The sequence below is a fragment of the Tauraco erythrolophus genome, chromosome 19 (assembly GCF_009769465.1).
Source record: "Tauraco erythrolophus isolate bTauEry1 chromosome 19, bTauEry1.pri, whole genome shotgun sequence".
Classification (NCBI taxonomy): Eukaryota; Metazoa; Chordata; class Aves; order Musophagiformes; family Musophagidae; genus Tauraco; species Tauraco erythrolophus.
Genome location: NC_141483.1, coordinates 2,339,948 through 2,357,975, shown reverse-complemented (window position 1 = coordinate 2,357,975; position 18,028 = coordinate 2,339,948). Strand labels below are relative to the sequence as shown.

The window sequence follows — 18,028 nt, the reverse complement described above, 5'->3', positions numbered from 1 at the left end:
CTAGAGGCTCCTCCTGCGGATCAGCCAGGCCAGCGCGGCCGCGGGCGTGAGGGCGCACAGCAGGCACACCACGGCGGCCAGGCGGCGGCCGGCCGAGGGGCCGCGGCCCCGCGCCTTGCGCCGCGCCGCCCGCTGCTCCAGCTCATCGCCCAGGCGGCGCAGGCGGGCGGCGACCAGGCGGGCGGCGGCCGAGGGCCGGGCGGCGCGGCCGGGGCTGCAGGGGCAGGGCGCGGGGGGGCCGCCGTGCAGCGCGCAGGGGCACATGGCTGCGCCGCCGCTCGCCGCCGAGTGCCGCGGCGTGTGCGGGCGGGCGGGCCGGGGCGGCGGCGGGCGGGGGACGGGGGGGGGGGGTTACATCATCCCCCGCGGGGCGGCGCTCGGCCGCGGGGAGCGGGAGGGGCGGGGGGGACGGGGAGAGCGGGGAGCGGGGGGGCGGGGCGGGGGAGTTTGGGGGGGGGGGGAGTGGGGGGGACAGTGTGTGTGTGGGACACAGTGTGGGGTGAGGGGGACAGTGTGAGGTGGGGGGACAGTGTGGGGCTGCAGGGGACAGGGTGAGGATGGGGGGACAGTGTGAGGATTGGGGGGACAGTGTGGGGTGGGGGGACACGGGTGGAGTGGAGGGGACGATGGTTGTGTGGTGGGATGCGTTCTCTAGGGATGGTGTGGGAGTTTGGTGGGACAGTGTAGGGATGCAGGGACTGTGCAGGGGTGCAGGGGACAGTGAGGGGATGCAGAGGACAGTGTGGGAAGGAGGGGACAGTGCGGGAAGGAGGGGACAGTGTGGAGATGCAGGGGGGCAGTGAGGGGATTACACAGAGCTGGAGAGGATTTCATCACCCAAAGCGTTCCTGATTCTGATCACATTTCAGGTGGCCAAGGCAGGAGTGCACAGTCAGGGGGATGCGGAGACCCCCCAGCCGTCAGTACACAGGAGCAGGGCTGAGACCCCCAGGCAGGACTCCCCATCAGACATCAGCCCTGGGATGGCAGTGGGGGGCTCCCTGTGGGGCAGGAATCACCCCACACTGGTCCATTTATTTTCTGCCTGGCACAGAAGCTGCTGCCACCTCCGTAGCAGATCACCCTGGTATTGCAAAGGGGTCCGAGCAGACCCTCCTGGGGTTCGCCTACTTCCCAACCCGGCTGCCCTCCCTGGAGCAGCCCTACATCCCGCTACAGGGGAAGCTCCTGCTCTGCAGCCCCTCTCTTTGCAGTGCTCACCACATCAGCGTATACACCCCGAGGAGAAACCCCTCCAAGTTCAGGTGATTGTTTTATAGGGTAAACAAATCTTTTGTGGGGTTTCTGCATACAGGAATTCCTCCTCAAAATGAGGTAGTTCAGGTTTTGCCTGGAATCCAAAATGCCTCTTTGTGTCGTCAAGCTGGGTTTTGTAAACTGAGTGAGCAGCAACAAGCTGCAGAGGAGAAAAACCAGCGAGTGGCCACTGAGGTGGACGCGAGGGTGGAGGTCCATTGGCGAAAGCTGCTGCTGAGAGCGAGGGCTGCCCGATTTAGCGTGTTCACCAGCTGCCTGACTTAAATGTGGACAAGTATCGCTTGCTTCATCTTCCCCAGCGCTCCACCAAAGTTATGCTAAAGACTTGAACACGTGCAGCTTTTCCACTCCTCTGGGCAGCTGGACTGGCTGAAGCAACAGCAGCTCCATGGCTGCGTTCCAGCGGTTGGGTTTGGCCATCGTTTGAAGCACGGTTGTGTGGTGGGATGTGTTCTCTAGGGATGGTGTGGGAGTTTGATGGGACAGTGTAGGGATGGAGGCACTGTGCAGGGGTGCAGGGGACAGTGAGGGGATGCAGGGGGCAGTGAGGGGATGCAGGGGACAGTGCAGGGGTGCAGGGGACAGTGTGGGGATGCAGGGGACAGTGTGGGGATGCAGGGGACAGCCTTTCAAGCAACAGAATGTGTTGATACTGGAGAGGTGCAGATCAAACGCCGTTTCCTCCCCAGAGTGCCATGAAAGTGGCAGCTCGTGGGCCGTGGGCACGACTCGGGGTGCCCCGAGCAGCACAGCACATCTTCCTCGGGAGGTGTACCGGGCACGACGCGGGGTAGGACCCGCCGTGCCCACAAACTGGTTCAGACTCGGCCAACAAAACGGGTAGAAGAAACGGGCCGACCCGCGCCCGGCAGCCTCTGTGCCCCCTCCGTGGGCGATGGCGCGCTCGGCCGCCTCTTCTGCTTTTCTGGGGGCGGCTTTTCCCCCCGCCCGTGCCCCGGCGCCGGCTCGGCCACCAGGGGCTTTCCAAGGCCGGGCCGCGGCCACCGGCGCGGGCCCCCGGGCCACCTCTCCGTGCGCCCGACGGCCGCGGGCGGCCCCGACGCGGGCTCCCGCCCCGGGCCCACGGCCGGCGGCCCCGGTGAGCCGGGCCCGGCGCGCCCCGCCGGCGGGAGGAACCTTGGCGCGGCGGAACCCGCGGGCGCGGGGGGCGGTTTCCGCGCCGGGCCCGGCCCCGCCGCCATGGCCGAGGGCTCGGCGGAGCCGGAGCCGGAGCCGGAGCTGGAGCTGGAGCTGTTCCGCCGCCGCTGGCGGGAGGAGCTGGCGGGGGGCGCGAAGCGGCGGCGGCGGGAGGCGGGAGCGGAGCCCGCGGCGGAGCCGGGCGAGCCGGGCTACCTGGCGCTGGCCCGCGGCCTGCTGCACGGCGGCGCCCCGCCCGCCCCGGCCCGCCGCAGCCCGTCGCCCGCCCGGCCCGCCGAGGAGCCCGCGGGGGACGGAGGCGGCGACGGCGACGACCTGCTGGGGCAGCTCATCCGGGACCTGGTAGGGCTGCGGGGCGCGGGGCTGCGCTCGGCCGGCGGGGCGAACCGGCGCTGCGCCCCGGGGGGGGACCGGGGGCTCGGGAGGGGCCGGCGCGGGGGGAGCTGCCGGGGTCTGGGGCCGCGGGAAGCGGGGCGGGGAGAAGGGCCCGTCTGTGGGGTGGGGCGGGGAAGGGGGATGCTGAGTTTGGGGTTCCTGGGAGCTCGTTTGTGACCTCAGCTTCTCAGCCGTGTTTTCTCTATCAAGCTTTTAGTCCTCCAAAATCTGCTTTTCTTCCTTTTTTTTCCCCCCTTTTGTTGCTTGTTCAGGCTGTTTGGGGCAGGGGCGGTAATTTAGGATATCCCGCCTTGTGACCCGGCAGCGTAGTAAGAAAACAAGTACTAATTCTTTAAATAAAGGAGGTAATTTGGAGATAGTTTTAAATACCGTTCTGAACCAGCTAAAAGTTATTTTGATAAGTCCTCCAAACGCAATAGAGATTTTATTTACAGCGTGGGAAAACTAGGGGGGAAACCCGTTTTCTTGCTTCTCGCTAACCTAGCTGGGACTAATTACTCTTTGCTTTAAAAAATTAAAAGGAACAGATTAAATTTCTGTCTGCAAGGCACAAATTAATCCATTTACAGAATTAGTGCTCCATTAGCACACAGGAGCCCAAATCCGTCTCGGAGGGGATGGTAGTGTTTGAGGTTTGGATTCATTCCAGTAGACTTTTAGACAGGCTGGTGCTGACGTAACGTTACCGCTTCGTTTGCAGCGGTCAGCACGGTGCTAAAGGACAAGCTGCATGAATTTTTGGGATATAGGAAGACCTGGATCTGTCTCTAGTGTTAGGACGGCGTTAGAATGAAATTATTATGAGCCGTTGGCTTGTGCTTTGTCGCAAGCTCAGGTTTATAGATTGACTAGAAAACACTCTTGTAGGTTAGTTTCAAAATAATCCGTGTAGCTGTTTGTTCTTTTTTTTATCCTCTTTTCTGCGAGAGAGCTGCCAGTCTTGCCTGTTGTGTCTGTACCAGCCTGTCCGTAGGCAGCCTGTCCTTCCCATGATATCTTTGGGTGCACGCAGACAGACCAGGTTCTGCTGGTTGGACGTGAGTCAACTCCAATTTGGAAGCAATGTATTCATAGCGGTGCTGTGCCTGAGCTCATAAGCCTCGAGCTAATAAGCCTTGCCGAGTGGCTCATCTTATTTGTTTGGGCAGCGTGTTGCTCCAAAACGGCTGCATGGCTGCTGGATCGGAGCTGGTTCGCATCTGGCCAGCTTGGGCTCTGTCTGCATGTGGCCACGGAGGTGTCCTCTCAGGCTTCCTTTCATCCATTTATTTGTGGTGTCCCTTTTGCAAATAGATGCAGTTTAAATCACACGAAAGCAAACAGTCGTCTTGGAAATCCATAGCAGGGAGCGGAGCCAGTGGCTCTCCTGCAGAGGGCAGGGAAGGGGAAGGGAGCTGTTTGTGCAGGAAAATTGTGGACAGGGAGGGAGGGAGGGGAGCAGGAAGGTTGGCCACAGGCCTAGTTTAAGTAGCTTTAGAACAAGTGTGAGGTTCCAGTGGTTATAGACTGGTGCTGTCATGCTAAAAAGGCCTAATGGGAACACTGCCCATCTTTGTGCTGTCTGAACACTTTTATCTCGTGTGGAGTACCGTTTGCAGTAAAAAATTCCACGCAACCGTATTATACAGTGGTTTTCCCACGTAACTGTACTTTCTATAAACCCAGCACTGCCTGGTTTTGCTGCTTCATTGGTACTACAGGTTTAAATGAACACGGAGTAGTTGCAGAAGAGACCTACTAAGAAGCAGAAGTGGTGAGGGCTGGAGAAGTGCTAAGAGGCAGGGGATGATCCTGGTTTGGGGTCTGCCCGACTTTCTGACAGCAAACCATGGAGTTAGGTTTCAGTGCAGCGATACTGAGCAGCTGATGTCGTGCAGTGATCAGGTGTTGGTGAGCACCTGGGGGGTACAGAAACCAGGAAAACCACTAGGGAGCAAAACGTCAGAATGGGTGGCATAGAAATGGTCAGAATGGGCTGGTTTTTCACTCTGTATGTTATGTAGCGTAAAAAAAATGGAATCTCCAGGCATGAATGAGAGAGAACACAAATCTTGAAACAATAGCTTCAGGAAGAAGTTTTAATAATTATGTCATTAAAACAAACAGAAAACCCTCTAGGAAAAATGTATGTGCTGCATTTAGCTGTTAGAGAACAGTGATGGATTCTCTGGTTTTAAAATGTTTTTGTGACACTCAAGCCAGTTGAAGCACATTTCCTATTAAAAAGAAATTGGTGTTACTGATGAAAGACAAACCCAAACTGTAACGTATTCTCCATTCAGTTTTATATCATAATATTATTCCATCATCTGTGTTTGAAATCTTGTAAGTGTAATTAATAGTGGGCATGTACCCTCAAAGTGCTTGCTCGTTTGGTCTCTTTGATGCTGAAACCTCAGATAAACTTTTTGCTAGAACTTGTGTCATGCCCTTCTGTGCCATCTGGCTGTAGATGAGCTTTATGGTTCTCCTTGATTTGCTTTTCAGCTTGGCTTAGCCGTGGAATAGTCCTTACCTGATGTGACCCAGAGAGCAAAGAGTAGTTGGGTACCTTCCTGCCCACGTGGTCTGTGTGATGCTGTGCCGTTATGGGATGGGGAGGCAGAATTGCTTCTGCTGGTTTTATGGAACTGTGATGGCACTGAGGATGCAACATCCTTTCTTCATACAGTGGTAACTTTTGCTTCTATCTAGCTGGGCATTAAAGAAGCCTAACAATTTTTTTTTTTTTCTTTTCAGAATGAAATAAATGAGGTTCCTTTCTTTGATATCCAGCTTCCTTATGAACTGGCATTGAAGATATTTCAGTACCTGAGCAAGACTGAGTTGGGAAGATGTGCTCAGGTAGGCGCTGCTGACAGTTTGCTTCTCCTCTGATACCACATAAAGGTGGCAGAAGTATTCAAGAAACAGTCAGGCACCTTGGTGCAGAGAAGGTGTATGGTAGCTCTAGTAGCTCAGCTGATTGTGCTTTTACTCATTGGAAATACTTCCAAAGCTGAATATTGAAAAAATAATAGTAAACGATCTGCATTTGTAGCTTGCGGTTGAGTAGAGTTAAATCAAACGTTTCTGACTTGGACATAAGTGAAGCATTCAAGCTTAAAATAAATGCTTGAAAAGATCTTTTGATTCAAGTGAATGTATTTAGAAAAAAGTGAGTGTCTTTGTACAATCTTTGGTGGAACTCAGCACTTTACAGTGCTAAGGGCACGGCAGCAAAGCTGTTCCCTCCCTGCTTTTCAGTGTGCGACTTGAACCACAGAAATTAGACTAGTGACTTTCCTGTCTGTACTGATTTCATGTGAGGCTAAATTCTTACGTGACAGTGACTTCCTGCACCCCGCCCCTACTGGGGGACTTATTTTTCTTTGGTGATGCTTTAAGGGAGTGCTTTCATCGGTCTGTACTGGGGCACGGTCCCCAATTCCTGTGTGGTTGTAAACTGCTGGTCTCCTCAAGTAGCTTTGCTGGCGTGGACAGACGCAGACACTTGACTATACTTAGGACTGTTCAGCCCACACTACTGAGCCTCTTCATCTCCTTTCTTCACACAATGAAGGATGAACCTCCCCTCTGAATGAGTCTCCAAAGCAAACTTAGCAAGTGCCGGTTATTCCGTGAGGCAGAGGAGGATATTGTGGATATTTATTGCCAGCTTCTCCCACGGCCACTATTGAGTGTTTCAGGCTGGTGTTCATTGAGCTCTTACGTACAAGGCACGTCTTGCAACTTCACAAAAATCCAACCAAAACCATTCCCTGTGTTACGCTTGAATTGTGCCCTGGACTGTTTGTCAGAGAAAGAAATATTTAGGTGTAAAAATTGATCAGTGACAGACAGGGTGTACACCCTGCATGTATGTACCTCTGTCCTGGATGGTGAGCTGAACGTGGTAGCCAAATGGCACACAAATTGAAATGAAATTGGGCTTTTAATTTTCAGTATGAGCAAGTCATAATGTTAAATAGCTACAGGTGGTTATTGCTTAAATCTTGGCCTTGCTAGTGCCTGTTAGGAACAGGACTGTTAGAGCAAAAATAACTCCTCGTGCAGGGCTGCTGTTGCAGAGGAAAACATTTCTCTAGGATTATTTTTTGGTGCTGTCCAGGAGACTGAAGCTTTTAGATATGCTCGAGTTTCTGTCGTTTGAGGTGGAGATACGCGATCAATAAAGACTGCATCCCATGAAATGAAACACGCTTGCTTTTTTGAAACAAATTACTTTAAGGTCATTCTTTCTCTGTCTTTTTTTTTTTTTTTTTCAGCTTGAATCTGATCTTAAAAGATCTGTTTAATACTGAGAAAATTTTCCACATTTCTCATTTGCCTTCTAAGGCTGAGTCAGTTGATCCTACATGGTAGCTGAGCAAATGCCCAGTGTTTTACAAGGCTTTCTGAATGAGAGGAATATCCAGTGCTTTTAGTGCAGAGCTGGCTTCTTTTTAAGTGTTTAAATAAAAAGCAAAGCAATAAAAATAAATACCATTTTCATTTTTCTTCGGGTGATTTTGATTTTAGAGGGGGGAAGCCCTCCTCTGTTAGATGGAAAGCCCTGCTGCTTTACGGTGTTATCATAGAAAGGTTTTTTTATGAAGGTACCTTGGGGTTTTAGGGAAATTGGGCCAGTTAGTGGAATTGGCATCGTGAACTACGTGAGTGCCCTTGGAGAAAACCTGTTTGCTTAGTTCTTTATGCCAAATTGGTAACTGACTAATAGTAAAGTAGCCTGACTGTGGAGCCTCTTTGAGATTTAATCACACCACAGGCTGCTCTGGAGAACTTTAATTTCACCCTGATGTTTCCCCCTCTTCCCCGCAGCTTTTCTTTGATATTTGGAATTAATATTTTAAACCACAAACTGTCTGTATAGTACTTGAGATACGAAAGCAGTGCGCATCATCCTGAGCACTGGTGAGTTCTTCACAGTTGTGCAATACTCAGTAGCATCCAGCAGACTGATCCATGTTGATATCCCATGGTTATACTTCAAGGAGAAAGGTATCCAGGACTTAATGTGTGAGCAGAACAGTCCAGAGTAACGGCAAAATTTTTCCTCTGCTTTGTGCCACCCCGTGAGCACCTTTCGATTCTCTTCTGACCATTGAAAGAAATACATGTGCTACGAGCGACTTTTGTGACTTCTGTGATGAGTGAGTTTGAGAAGATTCTCTCTTTCTTCCTAGTTGTGATGTAGAGGGAGAAGAAAAACAATCACTTGGGACACCACAAGTGTAACAAATTGAAACACATCAAAAGTTCTTGTGTTCCTTGGGGCTGATACTGCAGATATCTGTAATTACCTTCGCTCGTGGCCTCAGGGCCTGCCTGTTAGACCCTCAGCTTTGTGATAAGATGATGTGTCTGATCTATGAACTTCTCCATGTGCTCACAGTCGTTACTGCTTTCTAGTAAATACCAGGAACTGTGTAAATGATAAGAGGGCTGGAGCACCTTTCCTATGAGGACAGGCTGAAAGAGTTGGGGCTGTTCAGCCTGGAGAAGAGGAGGCTCTGGGGTGACCTTGTAGTGGTCTTCCAGTACCTCAAGGGGGCCTACAAGAAAGATGGGGAGAGGCTGTTCAGGAGGGCCTGTTGTGATAGGACAAGGGGTAATGGTTTTAAAATAGAGGGAGATAGATTCAGGTTGGATATTAGGAAAAAATTTTTTACCATGAGAGTTGTAGAACACTGGAACAGGTTGCCCAGAGAGGTGGTGGATGCTCCATCCCTGGAGACGTTCAAGGCCAGGTTGGATGAGGCCCTGAGCAACCTGATCTAGTTGGAGATATCCCTGTTCCTTGCAGGGGGGTTGGACTAGATGGCCTTTGAAGGTCCCTTCCAGCCCTAACCATTCTATGATTCTATGAAATTGCGTTTTGTGGTGTGAAATACTTCTCGACAGCGCATGCTGAATTTTGGCAATGCTAAGGCTAAATTTTCAGCTTTATTTCTGAACGGATCGGTGGGAAATCGCCTTGAACTGTTGGCGTGTTCATCTGAGAGGTGGTTTAGAAATGTTTACCAACACAACAATTGTGTATGGATCTAGGGCAAGGGAGTCTGTTTCTAGGAATTTAAGAATTAACGGTCTTGCATAGATCAAGAATTTCAGTTGCTTTCCTCTAGAGCTTCTGAAATTGTCAGACAGTTAGGCTTTTAGTCTTTATACATTTTAAAAAAGAAAATCTCATATATTTTTTGAACGTACTTTTGCATCAAGGTTGTATATGGGTAACAGTAATCATCCATCCTCCTCGTAGTTTAGAGAGTGGAGAAATGGGTGGATAAGGATGTCGTGGCCTCAGGATGAGCCTTAAAATAACATTATGGCTGTGAATTGAAGAGATGAGCAGCTTCCCCCTGGTAAATGTGCATCTGAATGGCTTTGGATTAAATACTGTTTGAATTGGAAGTCCAGATATTTCCAATTGAGGCCCCTGGCTTCAGCAGATGAACCTTGAACATGTCTTTGTGTGACTAGGAAAGAAAATAAACCTGATGAAACAAAGACGGTTATCAGATGGAGAGGGATGAATAAACCTTCATTAGGATTCGAGCCAGTTGATTTAGACAGGATTAGAAGAAATTTAGGATTTGATGGAAGAGATGGGTTTTTTAGTTGTTTGTGTTTTTTTTGTTGTTGTTGTTGGGTGGGGTTTTTTTTGTTTTTTTTTTGTTTTTTTTTATGGGGGGAAAAAATAAATCCCCCAAAGGCAAAACCAGATAGCAAAACCTATGTCAGCGAAAGCCTTTGGAACATTATTACTTGCTGAACTATGATGTATAAAACTGCTCCTGCGTGGAGCTCAGGGAAAACCAAAGCTTCTTTGCAGAGAACAGTTGAGAACTGTAGCGAAAAGGTAAGAGGAACACTAAAGACAAAATTAAACTGGGGACTCTGAATCTGTAAACAACTCTGTAAGATATTGTCGTCGATCGTTGGAGCTTCTACGTAGCGTAGCTTTGGAAATCATTGTGTTTGTGGTTTAAGAAGAGCTGGGCATGTCTCAGCTGCTCTCCAACAAGCACGATGTATGGGTGCGTATAAATAACGCCGCGATGCTCTGGCTTTCGGGGCCTCACCTGAAACTCCAAGTCAAGCAGATCTAATAAAGCTGATGTGAAGCCAATGGCTGGTTTTAATGCGGCAGCTCACAGCGGTGCTGTAAAGTGAAATGCTCGAGACACTTTTATTAGAGATTTCTTGCAGCTGAGGCTCACTCAGTGGGGCTTTTACAAGGGACTGGCGTGCCAGTTTTGGTGCGTTAAGAAAAGGCTGCGTTAGGGACCCTTTGGAAAGTCGTGCTTGTAAAGCAGCAGGATTCGATGTAATTTGATTTAAAAAAAAAAAAAAAAAATCATAATAGGATAGGATCTTCATTCCCCTTGAACGTTTGTTCCTGAAAGTTGAAAAGGCAGTCTAAATTTTATGTGGTCGTCCCCCCCGCTTTTTTTTTTTTTTACTGTCTTTATAAAATGTTTTTAAGACCTTGGAACTAGAAAGGTCTGTGCAACGTTGTTTTGGCAAACTCCAAAGGTGCGTGTGTTTGTGGGGTTTGTTTTGGGGTTTTTTTTTCAAAGAAAGGCAAAAGTCAGCGTGGTTTGGCTTTGTGCACTCCTGCGTGTGCCCGTCCCCTCGCTGGCAGCGGGAACGTGCTGCCGTTACGGGAGGGGGCAGAGGTGCCTGGCCAGGGTGCTCAGCTCCTGCAGAACAGCTGCTTTTTTGTGTGTGTCAGCAAAAAGCTGGGTGGTTTTTTCTTTTTTCTTTTTTTTTTTTTTTTCCTTTGAGCAGTAATACATGGATTTATATTACTTTAAAATCAAATTGAGAGCAAGTTCCCCACTAAACTGTAACAGTTTGGAATTTTGATTGCTTTTTTATTTTTGCTTTTGAACTGGCTGAGGGTGTCCTTGTAGGGACAGGAGCACTAGGCACTGCTTTTTTTATTACAAGATGATGTATAATGCTAGAGAAGACTTGGTGCTGTTTCTGTTGTTTGTAAAGCAGTTGTGATTGCCCAATCCAGGTTTTCTTTTCTTTGTCTGATGATGGAAGGGGATTGTGTGTCTGCCGATTTGAATTGAGGCCTTTTGGTGAGTAACTAGAATATTAGCTCTGGTGGACTTGGATATTCCTGTTTGAGAGCTGCTCTTCTATGTAGGTATCAAATCTTAAAAACAGAGGCAGGTTACTCAGTCCACCCTCCTTTTTTCTCTCATCCTATCGTTTTTTTCGTCCCTTGGAAGAAACAAGTAATGAGATGTCTTCTGATGCAATTCTTGGTTCCTAGTGGGATGTTGGTTTTTGAGAGCAGTAATGATAAATGTGTGTCTTTACAGCAAGACCAACAGGCAACACGAGGTGACCAAGATGGCTAGAAGTTTCATAAAGTTTTCAAGGGGAGATCCGTGCTCTTCCCTACAGAGCCTCTGTCCCACTGCTTAGGGACTATGTAGCATGGAAGAGGTTTGGGACCACGTGCGTAAGATGTTTTTGCACTTACTGTGAGCCAAAGAGACCTGTAAGAGCCAGGATCGTGTTGGTGGGTGCTTTCTGGACCTTAGCTGCCGTCTCCCCGCGATGTTGTGGGTGTTTTGGATGGGCTGACTCCTCATTCTTGGCCTGATGCTGCGTTTGCTCCGGCAGACGACGGCACAGTCTTCCGAGTCATCACACGTAGAGTTTCACAGATCACGTTTCGAGCTCTGAGATCGCTCGATTTATTTAAGGTGGGGGGTCTTGTTTTCCCAACCTCTCTGTAAGCCTCACTGCGCACTTTGTTGCTCTGATGGCTTGTGTTCTGCAGGGACTTCTTGCAAATCCGTACCAGCCAAAAGGGTCTCATGCTTTTGGTTTTCCTCATGACACATCATCCTGTGAAGCCGTGCTTTGTGTTTGAAAGCTGAGGTTTTAAGAAGTCCGAAGCAAGGTGTGCATGATAATGATAAAATATAAAGGAGATTAATCTTAAAAAATAGCGAAGTAATAGTTCATCTTTCACCCTGCTGTGCCATGTTGTATCCGTGTGTAACGTGGACCAAACGGCGAGTAAACACAAAGATGTGGTCCTGTGAGAGTTTGGGTCGATGGGAGACCAAGATTCTTGGTGTCATCTCGGACTGAAGCAGACATGAGATGCTTAATTGTGAGTTGCTAAAAATGATGTCAGTCTGAGAAAGCTTTTTTTTTTTTTTTAATCTTTTGGAAACGAGGTACAATTGATTGCTGCTTTCACCGGTGGCAGTTTTCATTGGTTGCATCTGTGTTTTTAAATTAAGGACTACAGAGAACAAATGCTACTTAGGTTGGCTCTTACCTCTTGAATCTTTAATTCGAAGCCCACAATTGATTATGATGAAGCTGTTCTCTCTGAAATGGACAGCAACTTGAGGCTACTTGAAAAACTTAATAATTCATTCCTATTTATGCATACTGTAATACAATAGGTTATCAATCACTAATGTCATACACCTAATCAGGCATTGTCAGTAGGACTTAGAGATATGGTGGTGTGATCTGAGAGGTTTTCTTATCCACAAATATGAAAATAAATGCATTTTTTTTTTGCTCTAAACTTACAATGCTGTCTTAATTGTTTTCTTGCTTCTTTTTCCTTCAAAATTTTCTAAAACATTGACATTTCAGGCTGACAGTGCGGCCACTAAACCCTGGTATCCATGTTGTGTGGAGTTTTAGTGGAATAGAAACTCAGTTGTTTTTCAAAAGAATCCACAGAAAACAAGCATTTTGTTTAAAGATTTTTTTTCCATACTGTCAGGATTGTATTTGTTTAGATAAGAATTTAGTGTCAATGCAGGCCTATATTGTTTTAAATGTGTATATTTCAGATGTTGTTTAAATAATTGTACATGAAATCTAACTTTATGCTGTATATATATAAATTTGATTTCTAGGTCAGCAGGACATGGAAAGTGCTTGCAGAAGACGAAGTGTTGTGGTACCGGTTGTGCCACCAGGAAGGGTATCTCTTGGATACAAGCATCTCCGACCGTTCCTGCTGGAAGCTCGCCCTCAGGAACTGCCGTGCTAGAGAACGCACTTTGAAAACCAACTGGAAGGTAAAAGGGAATTTCTTTGAGGGGATTCCAGATTTTGAGGGGATTCCAGATTTTGAGGGGATTCCAGATTTTGAGGGGATTCTAGATTTTGCAGGGGATTCCAGATTTTGCAGTGGATTCTCATCAAAATGGGAACCTGGTTCAGGCAAGCGGTAGTGAAAAGTTGGTCTTGTGTATCGCAGCTGCTTCTTGCCAGTTAAAAGGAGAAAGCTGCTGAAGGAGTTATGAGAGTTTCCCCAGCTGTGCTACCTTTTTTCCCTACTATGACCGATTACTTTTGGGAGTGAGTCCTTCTCTTTGCTGTGCTGCTCCATTGACTTGGGTGAGAGAGAGATGTTTGTACTTCAGCCATCCCTGGAGAATGCAAATCAGCCTTTAAGATGAAGGGTCCTTCCCCTGCTCATGACGTATCCTGGCTAAAAGCAAGCTACCTCTTTTTTTTTTTTTTCTGTTGTGATAGTTGTTTACCTAAAGATTAGGAATGATAATGAGGAGTGCTAGCTTCTTTCTCCGTCATTTCTGCCTGTAAAAAATTCCAGGAGGCAGGAAATAGATGGATCTTCTCTCTGAGCTGCACTGCGACTTGTCGGTAGGAAGAGCAAAGCTCGGAGTTTTCCACCAAGCAGCGAACTAACTGGGTTGCTGAATGTGCTGCAATCCCACCCCGTGTCTCGTCTGTCTGTGCAGAACCGCGTGGGCGCCGTGAGCCAGCTGCGCTACGAGCTGGGAAGGATTCTGTGCGACGTGCACTGCTGCGATGGAGTTGTGGTTGCGGGGTGAGTACGAGGTCGCGTAACGCTGGCGTAGTCTTCGCTGCTTCGGGTCTCGTGTGCTGCTTTTTAACAAATTCGAAAGCAGCGTTCGTTTGAGGCAACGAGAATGAATTTTTCTGACTGCAGTTCCCTTGTGGGTGAGGTAGGTGGTCCTTAAAGCGAGCAGTAGTGATGGTTCTCTACGAGTCATTTCAGCAGTGCAAACTTTTGTTGCACTATTCTTAGATTAGATCTAAGAAAGAAATTTTTCACTCAGAGGGTGCTGAGGCACTGGCACAGGTTGCCCAGAGAAGCTGTGGCTGCCCCATCCCTGGCAGTGTTCAAGGCCAGGTTGGATGAGGCTTTGGACAACCTGGTGTAGTGGAGGGTTTCCCTGCCCATGGCAGGGGGGTTGAAACTAGATGATCTTGAAGGTCCCTTCCAACCCAAACCATTCTATGATTCTATTCCAAAAGCCATCTCACCTGCATATGGTCCCCATCAAGACAACAGTGCTTCCTGATGAACTGTATCTACTGTTTTGCTGTGGAAGCACCCAGAATGTATTAAATATTTTACACATCTACTGAAAAATGCTCTTTTTATTTGTTTTTTCCCCAAAAGAATCTCTTAATCACAAGGATGTTTTTATGTGCTGTGGCAAGATAACTGTAGAAAGACTCTCAGTTTTCTCCATTGTTATTTAAAAGAAAATCTAGGGGGGAAAAAACTCCACCCAAAACTCAGAGAAACTCAAACGTGTCTCTCCCTGATACAAAGCTTTTGTCGGGACCTTGATTTAATGTTAGCTGTTCATTTGTTTACACCCTTAAATACAATTTTGAGAACCTCCCAAACTCTTGGAAGAGGTTTCTGTGACTGTCTCAGTAGGTCTAAGGCTTTACTACATTTTGCTTGAATTGTACAGGTTCAGTAATTAGTAGCCCTCCAGAAGAAGTCACATGAATAAACAAAAATTACATTATCCTGAGCACAGTCAGAGAACATTGTCTTTAATGTAACAGAGTTCTATATTTTACGGTAGCACTTTGTGTTAATGGTATGCTTAAAGCATTGTGGGATTAGAGAAAGCTGCTTATTAAAAATACTGTAAAATTCACTCGTTGGTTATAAGAAAGGTGCCTTGAAATACATTGCATGTAGATAATTTCTATATACATTGAAATGTTTTAAATGCTGTTGGACCATTGAGAGCAGAAATCTAAACCAGCAGACAGCAGGAGTGAGAGGGGAATTTTAATCTTTGATGGGTTTGTTGGGGTGATTTTGTGTTTGTTGCTTTTTTTTTTTTTTAACTAGATGCTCCACCACTTGTGGTGCTTCTCCATTCGGAGGTCTCCCTTTATGGATTTAAACTGAAAGAGGGGAGATTTAGATTGGATATAAGGAAGAAATTTTTCACTCAGAGGGTGGTGAGGCACTGGACCAGGTTGCCCAGAGAAGTTGTAGATGCCCCATCCCTGGCAGTGTTCAAGGCCAGGTTGGATGAGGCTTTGGGCAACCTGGTGTAGTGGAGGGTGTCCCTGCCCATGGCAGGGGGGTTGGAACTAGATGAGCTTTGAGGTCCTTTCCTACTCTAACCATTCTATGATTCTCTCTGCCATCCTGTTCATGGACTGTCGCTTCTCTTTCTCTGCTTTCACGCGATGTTTTCGCTGCCGTAGTTGGTTGCGTTGTAGTGAAAACGCTCCCGCTGAAGAGCTGCGTAGTGTGTGACCTCGGAGGGGCCGTGCCACAGCACTTATCCTCAGCAGTGGCCGCGGGAAGAGGCTGGAGGGATTTGTGTGGCTGGAGTACCGCACACCGTACCTCGATTCGTGCCTGCTCAGCCTTCCTCGGGCCGCCGATACGCCGCCGCGGGTCCCAGCCCGCTGTGGTCTGCGGCTGTGGTCCAGCTCTGCCCATAGCAACCCGGCTTCCCTCGTGCCCGTCGGCTTGGGCAGCGTGTTTCCTGCCCTTGGCCGGGGATCTAGGCTACTGGAGCTGTTCCGCTGTGTCTAATGAAACCTCCTGTACTTTTCTGGGAGCCAGAAACCTCAGTTGTGCCCACTTTGCTGCCAAAACCTCCAGCTCTCCTTGTTCTTCATTTTCTCCGTTGTGTTTGTGTCCAAACATGCAGTATATAGAAGATGGGCAGAATAAATATAATTTCTAAAGAATTCATGAACAAAGGAGATTAATCCCATATATTAAACTCAAATATTCCATATTTTAGCTTGTTGTATTACAGAAGTTGGGTTTATGCTGTTTCACACTGTCTCTTCATGTTAGTTCTCCAGTTCCTCCAGTATCTCTTGATTCTTTTGGTGAGCTTGCCTCAATTGGCATGGTGAGAGGGAGTGGTGCTCTTAAAGAATTTGGGTTCCTGTAAGGTTCATGATAATAGGTGAGCAGGTGAGAGACCACTGAGGGAAAAGCCACACATGCATATCCATTTGGAACAGTGATGTTATGGGTGTCACTCAAATGACTTTTCAGTAATTTCCGTTCTCTGAGAAAACAATTTTTAGCAACAAAGTGTCTATTTATGAAGCTGTTTTTTGATAAAACAACGTGGGGAGATCAGACTTTAGTTGGTTAGTAAATAAAATGTTTACAATACTAGAACACAAAAATTACTTCCTTTGCTGTTCACTACTTGCCCATCGCTCTGCTTAGGTAGCTTGAGATCTCTGAAGGTATCTCTTAAACTGCTGCAAGCAGAGAACTGTTCTGTGAATCTGGCTCAAAAGGAGATGGATTTGTTGTTCTGCCAGTGATGATCAAAGTCTACAAGACAGTAGCACACTGCTACTCCCTCCAGTAATATCTCATGGTAGGTCATGGTAAATATCAAACAAGACTAAAGTTATAACTAAAACTTCCAGGGACATTAGAAGATTGTGCAGGGAAGGACTTTGTTCATTATGTGTATTTGATAAATATTTAGGTAGGTAGATTGAGGAATTTGTTTGGGTTTTTCGTAGTCTTGTTTGTGTGGGGTTTTTTTTAAACTCAAACATAACCCTCCCCTTTCATTCCCAGCTTCTAGTATTGTACTTAATGGCATTGTGCTTTCAAATTTGCCATAAAAGTGTAATGAATCTGGTGATCAATAGCTAGCTGTTGCCTTCTTTCGGTGCTGAAGGAGTAATTTAATAGCTGAGGTTAACAGAAGTCAATTTTCTTCTCAGTATAAATATCAATTATCTGTTACATTTAATGATTATATCTCCAGTTTCGCAAACACTTACGTGCTTAGCGTTACGGGTAATCGCGGATCGCAGAGCGAGACTCGCCGTGTTCACAAAGCTCAACGCACACGTGGCTTTGCCAGACTCGAGGAGTTGGTGATGATCCTAAAGCTCATTTTGTCTGTGGCATTTCCTGGGATTTTTCTAAGCCGTGGCTTGTGGCATCATTTACCTTTCTTCTATAGTCAGGTTGCTGCACTGGCGAAAAATTGGGCCACTCGTTTTTTTTTTAGCAGGTTTGGTGATGTCTGAGTTTGGGGAGCAGCTGCAGCGCTCCGGCTCCACTCGGTTAGACCAGCCAGGAATCACGCTCTGTCTTTGTAGCTGGAAACTGTGGCAGTGTACAGCAGCTGCTCCCTGGATTCAGGAGGTTCAACTCAGGATCTTGGGAGATCAGAAGATTCATTCATTCATAGATTTCTAGGTTGGAAAAGACCTTAGAGATCATCGAGTCCAACCTAAGATGGTTCAAAAAATTAAAAAAGGAGTGGAGAGAGAAGTTCTCCAGCAGAAATGCTGAAGGTCTTGTGTATTTGGGGTCTTAGAGCAAGCCTGGGAAAAACCCGATTTGAGTTGGACCTGCGCTGTGATAGACCCGATCTAGCCTGCTTCGTGGTGCTGCTTCAAACCCTGCTGCAAAGTGGAATCATTTTTCTTTGAGTTGCTGTAGAGTTTTGTTAATCTTTCTGAAAAGGAACTTGGGCAGGTTGTGGGCAGGGTGACCCAAAACAGCAGCTGTGAGTATAATATGTAGAGGCATAGTTAGCCTGACCTGGCTTGGGAACAGATCTCTCTGTGAACTTTGTGCAAGGAAGCAGAGATAAGCCATGCAGGGTTAGCTCTCCCTTAGAGAAACGTGCTGATTTCCTGCTCTCTCCTGTTTTCTCCGCGCTGCTGCCAAAGCTGGAGCCAGGAGATGGCAGAGTATGGAGGATTGATGGAGTGCAACCTGAGCTGCGCCGTGAAGGTGGCGGCGAGCAGCGACTCTTTCTGCGAGCGCCGTGCATTTCCTGGCTGACATCAGGCCGTTCGAGCTGGCCTGCACGCAGAGCATCTTGTGTTTATCATTAAAATTTCATCCCAGCGGTTACGATGCTTGTTTTCTGGG

General features: G+C 47.8%; 2 protein-coding genes across 2 annotated transcripts in view; one reads left to right on the top strand and one right to left on the bottom strand.

Moving 5' to 3' along the window:
• HRK (harakiri, BCL2 interacting protein) lies at positions 1–264 on the bottom strand. The gene has a single exon (XM_086623719.1). The coding sequence runs from the start codon at positions 262–264 to the stop codon at positions 1–3; it is 264 nt and encodes an 87-aa protein (XP_086479845.1).
• A 2,214-nt stretch (positions 265–2,478) lies between these two features.
• The window catches only part of FBXW8 (F-box and WD repeat domain containing 8), a 52,643-nt gene continuing 37,093 nt past the window's right edge, over positions 2,479–18,028 (top strand). Inside the window, exons 1-4 of the mRNA XM_086623718.1 lie at positions 2,479–2,778; positions 5,572–5,676; positions 12,750–12,914; positions 13,602–13,690. Coding sequence (XP_086479844.1) covers positions 2,479–2,778; positions 5,572–5,676; positions 12,750–12,914; positions 13,602–13,690 — 659 coding nt within the window. The remainder of the gene's footprint in view (positions 2,779–5,571; positions 5,677–12,749; positions 12,915–13,601; positions 13,691–18,028) is intronic.